The 16793-nt window shown below is 41.4% G+C and overlaps 1 protein-coding gene across 1 annotated transcript; it reads right to left on the bottom strand.

The window, feature by feature from the left end:
• Positions 1 to 7881: 7881 nt before the first annotated feature.
• pou4f3 (POU class 4 homeobox 3) lies at positions 7882 to 10460 on the bottom strand. The gene is made up of 2 exons (XM_050040360.1): positions 10223 to 10460; positions 7882 to 9860 (listed from the first exon to the last, which is right to left on the bottom strand). Exons 1-2 carry the CDS (start codon positions 10340 to 10342, stop codon positions 8925 to 8927), a joined length of 1056 nt encoding a protein of 351 aa, XP_049896317.1. The 5' UTR covers positions 10343 to 10460; the 3' UTR covers positions 7882 to 8924.
• Positions 10461 to 16793: the final 6333 nt, after the last annotated feature.

The raw sequence follows: 16793 nt of genomic DNA, 5'->3' as shown, positions 1-16793 counted from the left end.
ATATATATATATATATATATATATATATGTGTATGTATGTATATATATATATGTATGTATATATACATATATATATATTTTATTTTATTTTATTTTATTTTTTTTTTTATTTTTTTTTACTTATCCATCGAAAATTTTAATGTAGCAGGTCAAGAAGAAGCTAATCTTACCAACTCTATACTGTCGGGTAATTCTATGAATAAAAAGAATAATATTTTATGAAACAGTCATACATTTGGGATAAAACAGTGCAAATAGCTCAAAATTGCATTTAAGTATGATACCTAAGTAAGATAAATTTACTTGGCTACATTTCACTACTACTGATAAATGTTTGTTGAATGAATGTAGGCAACCCTTGAAACAACAAGATAAAGATTCAAATGCCTCTGAGAACATGCAGCTGCCTGCCTTGCTGAGGTGGCCTTGAGCAGACACTAAAGTGAATTGCTTAATTTCTAGAGGACGGTTCACCCCAAAATCAAAAATCCACATTTTTCCTTTTACCTGTAGTGCTAATAATCAGTGTAGATTGTTTTAGTGTGAGTTGCCGAATGTTCTCTGTCTTCTCTCCAATATAATGGAACTAGATGGCACTCAAATAAATAAATTGAAAAACTCAACAGCAATGTCTCTTTCCAGAAATCATGACCCGGTTGCTCTAAATAATCCACAGACCTTGTTGTGAGCAGTTTAATGTAAGAACAGTTTTCTTTCTACTGAACTACACCCGCCAACCGTATCACTGCACAAATGGAAGCCTGCATATCCTCATGGATGAGAGGCTTGTGCTAGGGACAATGGCGTACTCCTTGGCTGAGCTTTAATGTTAGCGAGCTCAGTGGTGCTAGGTGAGCTGGCAGTAGATGCACACTTCCTTCTACACAGAGATATAGTTGGCAGGTGTTATCAGTAGAAAAAAAAAAGTTCCAACATGAAATGGCTCACAAAAAAGTCTGTGAATTATCTTGAGGAACCGGGTCATGATTTCTGGAAAGTGACAATGCATTTTATTTTATTTTTTAGGGCTTTCAGCACCACAAGCTGAGTCCCATCTAGTTCCATTATATTTGAGAGACGGCAGACATCTCTATAGCCAATATCTCCAACACTCAGCAACTCACACCAAAACAATCTAGACTGATAAATAGCACTACAGGTAAGAGAAAAAATATTTACATTTGATTTTGGGTTAAACTGTCCCTTTAAATTTTTTAAAAACAATACCACTAAAGCAGTGGTTCCCAATTGGTCCAGCCACGGGGTCCAGATTTCTCCTTACTCATAGTTTCAAGGTCCACATGCTTAAGGGCCGTTTCATAGTCGACGCATGCAATGCGAGCAAGCGACGCGAGCAACGCACTTCCTTTCATAGTCAACACATTTAACGCAAGCGACGCGGGCGACACTTGAAATGCAATACATCGCTCACGCAATAGGGGGTGGCAGAGTCACCGGTACATTCCGGCTAGCTAGTACTGCTGTAGCTAGCTAGTACTGCTATTTTATTAGAGTGCAGGGCACTAGAACTGTCATATAAATGGGGGTGTGCCCGTACGAATTCGCAATGTTTTTCCTCCTCGCCCGCCATATGTCATACCTGCTTCTTCTGTGAATAACGAAAAGTGATTAATTTCAAGTATGTCGCTTGCATTATCACCCCGTATTACACGCGTCGCTGCGTTACGTATCAAAAAATGGACAACACATTTCGAGACGCAAGCACGCATCATGGCGGCCAATGCGTCTCGATGCGTCCCAATGCGTTCGAGTCTGCGTGCCTTTGCGTCGACTATGAAACTGCCCTAATACATTCAGTGTCATACTTGTGTTTGGCCATGTCTCAAGCTAGTTTGCTGTCTCTGTCAAGTAGCTGTTAGTTAGTTAGTCATTCACTCTATAGCAGGAAACGGCACTTCAGAATAAAAACTCTGTTGGGAATTCATCGTACTTCAAAATAAAGTGTGTCTTTTAACAAACCTGAAACGTTTCTAAGTCATTTGCGGCCCATTCACAATGGACCCGCGACCTACTTTTGGACCAGTTGGGAACCACTGCTCTAAAGCTTTCCTTGCAATCATACCATTTGATTTTTTGGCAAACCCTGACCAATCTTCATTCTTAGTGTGATTGTTATTGATAAAATGTTAATCATCCATCTTTGTTAATTGAAGGTAAACACACTCAGATCACTCCTGTTTTTGTTTCTTGTTAAATCAGAGGACCTCATGTTGTCACATGTACTTGGGTAATTTAAAGGAATCTGTGCTACCAGTAGTATCATGTGGCCTCATTAAAGGATAGATTAAGATTTGTTTAGAGCAGTTATCATGGCTACCAATCCAAACCCCATGTGGGAATGTTTGAAAGTATGCAAATAAGCTCGAATCACCCCAAGGCGATATAACCTGACCTGTTATTCAACCGTATCACACCAGCTTTGTTCTCGTACCTGATCTGCTGTCAACTGAAAGATACTCACTGCGTCAAACGTCTGACAAGAGTTCAAATGACCGCCATCATGAAGACATGACTCTCTTTCTGTGTGTAAAAAGCCCAGCTGATCAGGATCGTTATTTGTATTTGGAGTGGCTTGATAAATATCGTTATGTTACATTCTTCCTCTTGATCTCTACACGCACATAAGACATATGCGCTCAGCACCGGCTGCCTCTGCTGCCTCTTTATTGTGTTCCTGGTCGATTAGCCTCGGGGCTGTCTTCAGGGCCTGGGGCCAGTGGGAGCAGGAGAGGGGGGGAGGGCGGGTGGCTGCATCTGCTTGGGGACCTCCTTCAGGGGCCCCACTGTGGCCTGGCTTGGTTTTCATGTCTGTCTTCAAAAGCACAGCCCCGTCGAGGCAGAGAGCGAGAGAGGGGAAGACAGTTCGTCGACAGTGGCGCTGCCATTATTATTTTCCCATGTGCCCTCGGTCTGTACACGGGTCTGAGGTGGTGGAGCGTGTCAAGAGAGAGCTGCTTTGCACTTTCTTGTTTACATGTTTTTCACCCTCAAGGCGATGAGAAATACAGAATGTATACAGCACTATCAAAAGACATGTCTCCGTCCAACAATATGATTTGTCTTTTCAATCATTTTACCTGATTTTTTATTTTTTGACATATTTACTTTATTAGCGGCAAGTAAAGTGAGTCTTGGTCTAATGTTACCAAAGAGAATACACACTTGGGTACATTTTGAGCTTGTCATGTTGGTAAACAAGATACAGAATATACTGTTTGCATGATTTGGTGTAGTTTTGATATTCTGAGGAGGGCCTAGCAAGATTTTTTAAACAAAAAAAAGCCTGTAATTCTTCTGTTACATATAGGTTCTTCCCACTTATTATCATATTTATTTTTTAGTTTAACAAAATAAAATGTTTCCTCTGCCTCTATCTTTTAAAGAATTTTATATTTTTCTTCTGGTGCAGCAGACGTTTAACAGAGGGTGGCAGCAGCACACCAAGGTTGCACCTACTTTTTTTGTAAATGAAACAAAAGAAGAAGAAGCATCTTTCAGCATGTTTATTTAACACAAATGAGATTCCATCGCTTTTATACATGATTGCAGCCAAGAGTAAAACTGCATTATCTGGTATTTATATTCAGTTTCTCTTGTGCACAAATTCAGAATGAACCTACAGGAAGACTTAAGAGCTAATTAACAAGCTGTGTAAATGGATATGACTTTAGATTGGGTGATGTCCCTCCTGTGCAGGGGGGGCGTAGCCTCCTCATACCTCCTCTCCTCTTGGCTGTGGCTCCTCTGGGTGCTCCTGCTGTCACAGAAGTTTAGTGTCAGACCGTCCGGGCCGGCAGGGACGCACTCACCTTGACATGATCAAGTTGGAAATAAGGAGAACTAAATCCAGACAGTCAGGATGACAGACATGTCGACCGTTAGGGATTTAGTCTTTTTCTTTCTTTCTTGTCTTATCTCCATTCACATGTCATTCCTCTCTTGCTTCTCTTTCTTTTACCCATCCTAATCTTTCCTTTCCTACTTCCATCCATGTTCTCTTACTTCCTTACCATTTTATTTCCTTTCTTCCTCCCTTCTGCCCTTCCTTTCTCCATTGTGTCCCTCTTTGTCTTTTATATTTTTCTGCCATCTCCTTTCCCCTTCTGTTCTTCAACTCATGCCTCCCTCTAACAATCCTTCCCTTTTCCTCTCCTCTCTTCTTTCTTCCTCCATCTCTCTACACTAGGATTATTATGTTCAGCAGACTGTGTGGTGATTATATGTTCAGATACTCTAATCTAAGTTTGTGTGCAGACCTGCACCCGACCAGCTAAGTGCTTTGTAGAAAAAAAATCACGCCACAGTGAGTTATTTCTGGCTGGGTTAATCTTATTTCTCTGGGCACTTTGATAATGGAGAGGACTTGAATAATGAATAAGGTGTATAATACTGTTCTTCAGGCCCGCTGAATGAATTAAGCAAGTGCCTATAAGTGAGTTTCTGTGAGTGTCTCTAATATAGAGCCCCTCCTTTTATCCTTTCAATTCCACTCTCTGATTTTGTATTTTTGGAATAAGAACAAAAATACACACTTGGGCAGTGAAGAAAATAAAATGACAGGATTTTATTAATATAACTGAAATATATATCACACAGTTGTGTCTATCTCATTCCTTATCATGGCTAGAAGAACATCACTTCAGGTGTGTGTGCACATCTTAATAGTCTCTGCATAATGCATGGTGTGTTCGTTAGCAGACAGCTTGACCTCACACACAGACCATGAGACTGTAAGTGTTCCTCCGTCACAGAAGTTCACCGCTCTCTCTCTCTCTCTGCAGAGCTGGTGCTCAGTGCAGTTTTAAATTAATGTAGAGTGAGTGTTGTTTTTCATTAATTAAACGTGTTTTTTTTAACTCATTAATCACTGATTTGGTTTATTTGATCAAATGTTAAGTAGAGGCGACATGGGCCGAGGCTTTGCTTCAAATCCACTTAGCTCAGAAGGGGGTGAGGAAAAGTCCCCAAATTATTTTTATTATAGAAAATACTCAGTAAGCATTTTCATTTTAGTTGTGGCACTGGTTTCATTTCTCTTCCTTTATCTGTTGATTAAATATTCAATCAGTTGATTTAGGCTGTGCAGTCAGACCAAAGTGATGTCCTAAAATTGTCCAAACTTCAAAATATTCCACTTACAATGATGTAACACAGAGAAAAGCATTACGTTAATACACTGCAGATGCTTTATTTAAAAAATGACATTATAAATTGTTGATCAATTAATTTTATGTCAATGGTCGCTTTGATTAATGAACTAATTGTTTCACCACTATGTAGCACCACTGTGCGTTGGATCGTGTATCCATCAATGGGATAAGAAGAAGATGGTAGTAATGCCACTCTGTGAAAATACTCTATTACAAGTAAAAGTTCTGCATTCAAATTTGTAATAAAGCTTTTGAAAAATAGTATTTATCAGCACAATTTACACTAAGGGTACAGGCAGTTTTTCAAGATCTTAATTGGCAGAGGAACATGTAGAAATAGCAGTGTCCCCCTAAAATTTTGTACAGCAGATAAATAGAGAAGTATAGAATTAAGATACCTGTGAGATATTTTTTCCACCACTTATATCTATATCCACAATATTTGTCATTATCTTAATAGAAACACACACAAAAAAATGTGCATTGACACACCAAAGTGTAGAGAAGGAAACAGGAGCTGCAGCTGGACAAGATCTCCTGCTTTACCTCTTTAAAAGACACCCATCACCTTGGCCTCAAGTTTCCAGAGAGTAACACAATCTCACTGTGTGTGTGTGTGTATACAGGTATGCGTGTAGACTTCAGCAGGTTGGTCCCGAGCTGGCTGGGCTTCTGATGATAATAGAAGGTGACTAATAGAGAGCGCAGAGGTAGCTGTCTCCCTACGCTCTGGCCACATTCTCATTTGTTGCTGCTGGCACTGGATGAATTATTGAGTTTGGGGTGTCTTGGCTCCCACCCACCCCCATCTCCCCTCCCCTCTTCGCATTCCCTCAAACTGTTCCCAAGGATGACAGCCAAACTGTATGGTGTGTGTTAAAGTGAGTGTATATGTATGCATTCTTCAGCAATTAAGCAGAGCTTTCATCCTCATTCTGTCAAAAGGGGTCTTTCCTGCATGAAAACATCTTAAGCAAACACACTGTCTCTCTCTCTCTCTCTCTCTCTCTTTCTCTCTCTCTCTCACACACACACACATCCTCTCTGTCTCTCAAGCTCTCCCTCTTATTCTTTTTGTTTGTTTATCTTTGTTTTAATTTCCACTCAGCCTCAAACACCAGCCTGAACTCTATTAAGTCAGCTTATTCACAGTTGTTTTAAATCCACCTTGATTCCAAACGAGTTTTCATATTAAACATTATCTCCAAATTGGCCCCAACACACCTCCATTATTGCATGAGAAAATGCAATATACCTTTCAGCTGCTGCTGAATAATTCAGGTGCCCTCAGTCGCCACATGCCGCTAACTCGCAAGCCTTCAGCTCAACTTACCACAAAGCGAGTGCGTTATGATATCAATACGGGTATTACAAAGATCAATTATTCACACGGCCGAAGCTCCCCCTTTTTAACCTGAACATTTACGTCAGAAAACACGCAGAGCTGTGGGGCGTTTACGGGTTTAATAGTTGTCATTGTTGGAGGGTTTGGTCATATTTTTTAATTACGACACACCGGCTGAAACATGCAATACATGTCCAAATAAATATGTGACAGGGCTGAGAAGGAGGCCCCAAAAAAATAAATGAATTTTAAAAAGTCATATTTAACACCGTGAATTACAGACTGTGATTAATCACCCTCAGCATCAAAGAGAATATTAATAAGAGCCACAAACGTTTCCGCGTAATTGCGAATTATTGATCCTCTGGCGGAAACAACCCGCCGACAGTCTCTCTGGGTTTATTACACAACCGCAGGTCATGTTGGCTTGGAGAGGATTCCGGTGGGAGCTTTTTATTAGGCCTTTTATTATTAATTTTATTATTGTTTCAGAAATATTTGGTTAATGTGAGGAGAGAGTGACCGTAAAAGTGATTTGCGCAAAGTGCGCAGAGACTAAATCAGGAATTGTGCGTAAAAGTATTAACAATATTAAAGAAGTAAAGTGGACTTATTAAAATACGCGAAAAAATGCATTAAATGATTTATTTTCAACGGTAATAGTATTATTTATACTAATTATAACATTGTTGGCCTATATTAAAATAATAATAAAACAGACGTCCGTTTAAGTGCGCCCCTGTTCTTTAAAATTAAAGTTTTAAAAAATGAAATAAAAAATAAAAATAATAAACATAATAAAGTGGAAAATACTTACTTTGTCAAACGAGAGAGGGGGAAAAAAATCATACTTTCTCTCCTCGGGTAACCTGTTGTGTGTCCACTTCGTCTCTCCCTAGAGTTCCCAGAGTTCCCAGTCAGACTTCTACTCCCAACTCCTCCACATTACTTCGTTTTATACCAATATATAATTAATATTGCATCGTCATTACTTAATCATTTCAAACCCCCATGCACGACATAACCCGGTGACATGAGGACATCCATAATTAAAAGCGCGCGCTAATCAGAGGAGGACGAGGGGGCCATTAGCGGCGTGTGGCGGACGCACATTCTGCGCTCCGCGGTGTGAAAATTGCTGTGAAAATGGAGGCCTTTTATTTTTCTGCGGCGCTTATATCATGTACGACAATGCATATTTAATCCCAGTAGAGGGTTGGGGAGTCATAAATAAAACAGGCGGGAGAGTATCCATAAAACAAACAAAGATTTTATCGCCCATTGGTGCAGCTCAGGATTTAAAGACAGTTCATAACCTTTTTTTTTAAGTCTATATTTTACATTTTATTTGCCGCATTTAAAGGCCTCGAAATTAAAATAATACAACTAAATAAAGCACAAAAATAAGAGATTTTTTTTTTTTTTAGAAAATAACCAATAATTTATTAAGTTTAAACTTCACACATTTTTTCCAAGTGAAATCAAGAGTGAGGAAAAATAAATAAATACTTAAATTAGGTGATACTGTATATATATATGGGCTACATAATAAATATATATAGCTCACCTGTAATGCTCCAAAACATGTTCACATCAAAATACTAAAATATAGCAGCAGCCAAAGCCACACGGATGTGCCTCATAATATGACGGTGTCATTTCCATTTCTAAATAACTGAATAAAAACAGACTCAGTGTGTCATACCTTGTGAAAGTCTTACTGGAATTATTCATATTTGTGCGTAAATGACTATCAAACAGTTCACGAAGAGAGCAGCAAAAAATAAAATAAAATAAATGGTGGTTTAAAAGGTGAATCATTGGACTCCTCATCATTGAACTCACATTAGTCCGGATTATTACAAAAATAAGTGAGAACACAGATCAGGATATGATGGTGTACATCTGCACATGTGAGCCAGTGAAGTGGAGGATAAACTCAACCAACATTACAAATAAAAAATCCATGATCTTTCTTTTTTAAATTCTTCACACAGCATCACTTTAACACTGCTGATAATTAAACAGCCCATAAACGCAGCCTCTAAACTCCATGGTTAAAAAATAAAAGTGACTTAATATCCCTGAATGTGACAAACTGTCAGGGTGGATTTGCTGAAAGTTCATACTTAGTGTGCAAGATACATGATCAACAACATCATAAACACCCTCCTCCTCCTCTTCCTCACACATCACAATCATCTATGAGTCCCATATAACAAAATCCAAAAAAGTGCAACAACAAAGAGTGAGTGACACGAACTGGAAAAAAAACTTGAAGTCTTTTTGGAGATAATCCCAGATGAGTGAGGAGCTGTTGATAAATCCCTGTTAGTTAAGCTACTTAGGCTATTATTAATCACTCGATCAAAAATGTATTAGGCTATTTTATTCATGATGTGTGAAACTCAGTGCACCGCAGAGTATTTCATTCGTTTCTGTTTTTGCCGCTGGTTGCAAAACCACACTCGAACCACGTTCTTTTTCAGGTCCAGTTTTTCGGCGATGGCCGCAATTTTTTCCGAGGAGGGCCGAGGCTGGATGGCAAAGTACGCCTCCAAAGAGCGCTTCTCCGGCGCGGCGATGGAGGTGCGCTTTCTTTTCCTCTCGTTCCCGTTGAAAAGGTCCGGCTTGCTGCTTTTCTCCCGGTACGCAGCCTCTGCTTCCTCCAGCCAGGCCTGGAGAACCGGCTTGAGCGCTATCATGTTGTTGTGGGACAAGGTGAGGGACTCGAACCTGCAGATGGTGCTCTGGCTCAAAGACCCCACTCCGGGGATCTTGAGGTTGGCCAGCGCCGACCCGACGTCCGCCTGGGTCACTCCGAGTTTGATCCTCCTCTGCTTGAAGCGCTCGGCGAAGGCTTCCAGCTCCCTGGGATCCGACTCCACGTCGTTGACGCACGCCATGCCGCCGTGCACTGACAGAGAGTGAGGGTGGGCCATGTTGGCCATCGCCTGGTGCAGCTGCCCCATGGTCTGCAGGTGGTGGTGAGGGTGCTGGTGGTGGTGCGCCGACGTGGTCATCCCGGGAGGCTCCGGAGCACCCATCCCGGTCACGGCCAGGCTGGTGGAGAGGTGGTCCAGGAGGTCCCCGGCCTCCAGGGTCTGTCCCAGGTGGTGGTGATGGTGGTGGGAGGCGATGGTGGAAGGGACGTGGGAGATGGGCACGGTGGTGGAGGAAGAAGAGGAGGCTGAGGTGCAGGGGACACTGCTCATGGTATGGTAAGTCACGTCTGGTTTGAACGGGTGACTCTTGCCGTGAGAGACAATGCTGTCAGCAGCCGCCAGAGCCTCTGCCCGTGCCAGCAGGCTCTCATCAAAGCCTCCGAATATATTGCCCTGCAGCTGCAAGCAAGAGTGCGCATACTGGAGTCAGTGGGGAATTCTGTCAGGCAGCTCTCAGGATCTAAAAAACATTTTCCAAAGGCAAGCAGCGCTGAGGAGAGGAGAGAACCCTCCTCAAAGCGCAGGTCATAAAAATTAATATGAAAGCAAGAGCATTGCTTGAAAAGACATGTGGATGAGTGGGGGGAGGAGGGGGGTTGGGAGGGGGAGAGGGGGGGGGACACAGACAGAGGAGAGAGAGAGAGATAGCGGATAGAACAAAGTCCTGTCAAATCAACTTTACAGACATTTCCAGTGTGATATTTTCTCCCCTCCTCTCACCCAGTATACTCCACAGCCATTCTCCCTCGACCTGAACGTACCTGCGGGGCGGGCAGACAGACTCTGCGCATGCCCTCCGAGCCTGAGTGCAGGCCGGGATACTTGGGCTCGTGCAGAGCCGGGTGCATGGAGAAATGCTGCTTGCCGTTCATGGTCATCATCCTCCTCCCTGCAAGCACCTCGCAAGCAGTGTGGCCCCTGACATGAAAGCCGGGGAGCGGACAGCTACAGAGCTCCTCTCGCTCTCCTTCACCAGACTGAGCTGTTCACATCGGCAGCGCCTCCCGGCATCCCTCTCTCCCTCTTCCTCCCCACCCACCGTCCCCCTCCTCTCCTTTCAGCCTCCCTCCTCCTCCTTCCCTCCCACCTGCTCCTCTGCTCAACTTACAAGTTGCAAAATGTTGGCCCCTGTGCGCAAGCGTCAAATGAACCCAACCAAAATCACTAATGATATTGTAATAACACATTGTTCAGTGACTAGATCATTATTATGACTTCATGTGGCATTTTGGCACATTTCACAGGCAATAATAATCCATGGATTCACCCGTTACAGTGGGCCAACATGTCAGCACCACGGACAGCGCAGCACCGCAGAGGTTAGTGCAGGTGGCTCCAGAGCTGTCCGCGGTGCTGACAGGTTTCCCCATCTCCTACACGAATTCAACAAAATGTAAACTACATGCTTCAAACTGTATCTAAGGCCTGCTGGAGGCTGCTGACCAGTTGACCCGAGGGCCCTGGCCTGCTCTGCTCCCCAACGCCCATGTGCAGGCCGCTTCACAGCCTTCTCATGTGGCTGCCTGCTCTACACTCATGAAGCCGGGGTGGACGGGCCAGAAAGAGGAGCCAGGCGGGCACAGGCGGACCGATGACACAGCGGGTCCATCCGATCCTGCTGGCCGCCTCTCTGGTTCCCCAGACTCTGAATAATTTAGCTGCACGGTGGCAGGCATCCATTACCACGTTGGCATGTTCTTATTCATTACACAGATTAAAACAGCCGAGGTCTTTTCTCACCATGCAAACCTGTTGCAGGCTGGGGAGGCAAACATTAGTGGGCTGCCTACTTGCATGAGGAGAGAAAAGACATATGACTCTGATATGTGCATATATATATATATATATATCTATAGTAAAACTTAAATTAATAGCCCAGGCTATTATCTGCTTAAATCACTTGGGACAGGCATCTATATTAGACATGCCTTTAATTCCTTTCACACAAAACTGTTGCTCAGTAAACATGAGGAAATACAATCAAATTATTTATTTACACCAGTATGAATTAGAATTAAAAATTAGGCTTCAGATAACAAATCAATGTCTCTCATTTCATCTTGAATTAGGCTAATATTTATGATATGATTGATTCTTTTGATGTGAGGACCCTTACAGACTAAAGGAATATGAATACCTTACAGGGTAATTGAGGAATGGACTCATCATTTGACTCTATGACTGCTTCAGAAGTAGGGAGTCACCACCTTTTTTCCTGTCTGTCTCGTTACCAGGCCGGTAAATCTGAATGAATTATTCTTTGGCGCTCATGGTTTTAGTAAAATGATGTGAATGATTGAATTAGAGAGAATCTAACCGAGCAAACAATAAAAAGTTTAAACATTTATATGCATGATCTAAACAGCTAACTAATGTTAGCTCCAGTGGGTGGCCTACAACCTGGTTTATACATCCAGAGAATTTCTATGAAAATAAGCTGCTTGGCAACTAGACCAGGCCTCTAATTGAGACAGGCCTTTATTTGTCACAATGTGTAGCTACACCAGGCTAGTAAAAGAGACTGAGCGTTTAATTGAGGTTTAACAGTGTATATATACCTCATGTGTATGTAGCTCAGTCCATAGGGAACCAGAGGGTCGTTGTTCCCTGTCCAGACCAAATATTGAGCGTGGACTGGTAGCTGGAGAGGAGCCAGTTTGCCTCCTGGGCACTGCCAAGGGGCCCTTGAGCAAGGCTCTGAACTCCCAACTGCTCGGGGCACCTGTCCAAGGCAGGCCCCTCACTCTGACATCTCTCCATTCAATGCATTTATAGGTCCTGTTTCTTCTTCTTCTTCTTCTGACCATAGAGTATTAATAGATATTAATTTCATAATATGTAAAATTTAAATTAAAAAAAGGAGACAGAGAGAGAAAATGTTAGTGTCACATTAAAAACAAACTATGGGTATGGGTCCCAGTGAATGTAGTTTATAATATGTTAGTCTGAGTAAAGCCTGAAGTCCCTTTTCTCACCCTCATGTCACCCTTTCTCTTTTCTCTCCCCTTAATAGCTGTTATATAGCTGGGGCCATCTATAATTCAGTGGCCATTGTTTACAACCCTGTCACCTCCGTGCTTTTTCATATACTGAAAATTACATCTGACATGTTTTATGAAAAGCGTTGTCATATTGTGGCCAAATGTGACAGCATGTCTTCTCTTTGCACCCCGCCCCCCCATCTGGCCTGCATATACACTCCCCCCAGATGACCTGACTACTGTCACAGCATGCAGTCATGTACCCGCTGTGGTGTTTCACTACAAACTTCAGATAGCTACAATTCAGCAGATTATATCAACATAATAATTGGAAGTATGGGTCTGTTTTACTAATTTTAACATCAAATATTAACATTTAAACATTAATGTCTTGTATTTCTTTCCAGGCACATGCAATAAAAGAAGATAAAAATAAATAAGATACAATAAAATACAAGAATAAATCAAAACAAAACAAAACAAAAAATGTATTTCTATATCTAGACCTATATCAAATTGTACTCGGAAAAGTGTCCTTCACAGAGCCCAGTTATACCAGTGCTGGTTCCGTCCCCTCCCAGTCACCACCCTGCTGCAGATCTAGGATCAGTGTGCTGTTCAGACCCCAGTTTGAAATTCCTTCCTCTGGGGAGAGCCAGAAGCTCCTGAATTAAACTAAACAGACTCTGAGTGTTTTCACTTGACTTCCTAAAGTCAGAAACGCTCGTGCATTATTCATGGATATTTTAATATGTCGTTGGCTGCTGTAATTAAACTGAGCGTCAGAGGTCACGGGCTGTGCTGTGATGTGGTGGGATTTGTTTGATTGGTTTATTCTCTTTAGTAAGACAGACACAGTGGAGGCTATTTAACTATGTTGACTATCCAGTTAGATTTGCCCCATGACATGTGCTTTAAAAACTTCCCCAACATAGACTTATTAAGATTCCAAAACCTGCTGCGATAATTGTGTTTTGAGGAATTTTTGGAGCCCTGGGTTGATTGTTGGGGTACATTTCAACATGCCATGGGCCAGTGGTGCCCCCACAACTTTTTCCTAGGGGTGGCCTAATTGGGCTGATGAAAATCCAGGGGTGTCACACCAAAAACCAAACGCCATAAGTGAATTTAGGTACCCTTCTAAAGGTGACCATGGCAGTTTTTCCCTCTCTAAAATTTAGCCCAAGTTTGGCGCTCCTTCCCAACAAGTTAGCATGACATGGCTGGTATCAATGGATGCCTCAGGCCAGTGGTTCCTAACTGGTCCAGCCGCGGAGTCCTGATTTCCCCTTAGTCATTAGTTCAAGGTCCACACAGTTTCATACATTCAGCGTCATACTTGCATTTAGCCATGTTGTTGAGTAAGTTTGCTGTCTTTTTTAAGTAGTTTTCTGTTAGTCACTCATGCTACAGCAGGAAAGGGCACTTCAAAATAAAAGCTCTGTGCCAGATTTTCACTCTGCTTAAAATAAAGTGTGTTTTTTTACAAACTTGACATGTTTGAGTCACTTGTGGTCCATTTAAAATGGACCTGCAGCCCTCTTTTGGACCACGACTCATCATTTGGGAACCACTGCTTTAAGCTGTCTAGTTTCATAAGATACCACTATTTTTGTAGCTACCACCTCGCTTAAAAAATAAGCACACCACAGCCTGGTAAAGACAGTAATGTTGGCCTCCAATTATTTTCGATTATTTATGCAGGCAACCTGGTCTCACTGTCAAATACCGGCGCTTGGGCAGTGACTTTCAGTGTCAGACACGGATGAAAAAAGTCATCCTTTCATGTCGGCATGATATGCAGCCAGTTGCCATTATTTTGTAACTCCACCCAGCGGCATTAACAGGAAACGAGGCTGGACAACAATGTAAGTTAAGGGGGTGAAAGTCCAAGCCGGTGTTCGCTTCCTGCATGAATGTAAAGTCAGACACTGTTTTTTCACCCCTAAACCCAACATGTGCTTTTGTTGCCTAAATCCAACCATGTGCGTGTTGGCTAAATGTAACCATGTGGTGTTGTATGATGTACAGACGCAGTGCATTTATTTTGAAATAGAATGTACGCAAACTGTACATTTCCTGTTTAAACGGAGGTGTATTTTGAAAACAGACAATGCCCATAACAGGCTGAACGGATCTTGATGTGGAAAGTCAATGCCCATCGTCAATATGTGACAAGGTCAGGGTGAGAATGTGTTGATGCAGGGGGTGGGGGGACAGTAACTATTTCAGGGTGGCTATGGACCCGCTGGCCACCCCTTAGGAGCACCACTGGCCATAGCCATGTTTCATATTGGTTAGAAAAAATTCATTAAAACCATCAAGAAACATCAAAGTAAATTAAAAAAAGTTCAGGTCACCATTTACTGCCTTTAAATTTGGGCACAACTGGTCCAGTAACATTGATACACTTGATACTTTCAGCGATTTGCCGAGTCTCACAGGTGAACCTGACCTAGTCGTGGTTTTGACCGACAGTTACTTTGTAACTTATACAATCTGAGTACAGATTACTTTTGTCTGTGGTAAGTGGCCAACGTCTACATGCAATAATGAACTCCAAGGTGTCTGTGAAGGCCATTATTTTTAGTCATATGGACACCTTGTCTCAGGCTTCTGCTTAGTTAGTAATGCATAATTTCTTCATGTCAGGAAACTAATGTAGTAACTATCAGATAACATGCAAAATGAAGGAGACCACACAAGAGTTCAAAGTAATATTTTCTGGAATGCTTTTGCTTGCATTTTTTTCCCTTGCCAATATTGACTCGTTTTTTTGGTCAATTCTCTTCTTTTTATCTCAAAAAGTTCTTTTTTTTTTCTTTTCCCAAATCCAATTCAAATTGTATTCTTTTTCTTTTCATCTTTTTCTTTTTTTTTTTTGATCATCTTCCAAGCGCCCCATTCCTCCATCTTTATTGGCAAAAGCAAACATGCTAGTAAATTAGAAATCCATTTTTTACAAACAAAATACATGAAGAAAATACATCCACATCCTGCAAATATAAACAGTAACAAATCCAAAACTATTATCCAATAAACATTTTACATTATTTTTACACCATTGTGATAGTAGCATACAGAAGATAGTACAAAAAGTGGGAGAGAGACCTCTGAATCCTCACTTACACGAGCAAGAACCCTGACAGGATCGGTTTGTCCTACACAACTGCCAGTGACCTCATGTAAAAAAAAAATAAAAATAAAAATATCATGAGCAAATGTAAAGTACTAAGTGCCAAAGAGAGACACTTCAGCTTTCCATCGCACACCTGAACCTAATCTGATCGCCACAGAGGTTTCAGTGGGACAATGAGGTCACTGGCAGGAAGCTTGTGAGTCATCAGTCAACAGTGAGATATGCAATCAAAACAAGAGCGCTACTGACGTTGTAGGTGGGAGGAAATCGCGTCATGTGTTTCAAACAGTTCTTCACCCATGGTGCAAGTTCAAAGGAGACAAATTCTCTGTTACTGCATGTAATCCAATGCAGGAAGAGATCTGCAAGCATACTGTGCTTACATGCACATCTCTCCCCGCATGTTTTAATGTAGTGAGGCTGCTACAGTTAACGAATAGGCTCATGTATCTCCTTTGTTTTGGGGCTTCAGTCTGACTGGTTGTGTTACCGGATATGATTAGTTGAGGTGTGATAAGCATACTTCAAACAACACTTCATTAGTCTGCATGTAAACAAAATTATTTGTTTCAGGGCAGCAACAAAAGTAAAAAAAAGTATTTTCTGTCACTGAGCACATATGAACTTAATAAATTGCATTCCTCCCACCCCAAGGATTCTAAAGTATAGTATTTGCAAAGAAAGCAAAAAACGCAAAATAAAACTTTTGTCATTGACGGTGCACACTTTGGTTGCACTTGTAGAGTGGGTTTAGAGTGCTGTCCGACAAAATTCAGGTGCAGGTGAAGCTGCTCAAATCCTATCATGAGGTGCATGACTCCCACTGCATTCCAACTGAGTGTTTTCCACAGCTTAGAAAGTTGTTGTTTTTTAAAAGAAATGTGCTACGTAGATGATAAATTTAGTGAAATAACGACGTCTGACGGGTTCAACACAAATTAAAAAAAATAAACCTTGCGAATAAGCAGAGACGCTAAGCACTCTTGCTTGACCTTTTCTACCTGACTCGACCTTGTCATTTGTTTAAAATGACAGAAAGAAAGAAAACAAAAAAAGTATAACAGTAATTTCTCTTTCAAGCATTTACAAAATTTACAAAAGTAAATCACAAATCTTGTAAAAATTCAGCCATGTGCTGATTGTGTAAGGCAAAGAAAATTAATTAATTATATATATATATATATATATATATATATATATATATATATNTTT

The sequence above is a fragment of the Epinephelus moara genome, chromosome 3 (genome assembly GCF_006386435.1).
Source record: "Epinephelus moara isolate mb chromosome 3, YSFRI_EMoa_1.0, whole genome shotgun sequence".
NCBI classification, from domain to species: Eukaryota; Metazoa; Chordata; class Actinopteri; order Perciformes; family Serranidae; genus Epinephelus; species Epinephelus moara.
The sequence above is the reverse complement of the archived record's forward strand: the minus strand, read 5'-3'. Positions and strand labels throughout refer to the sequence as shown.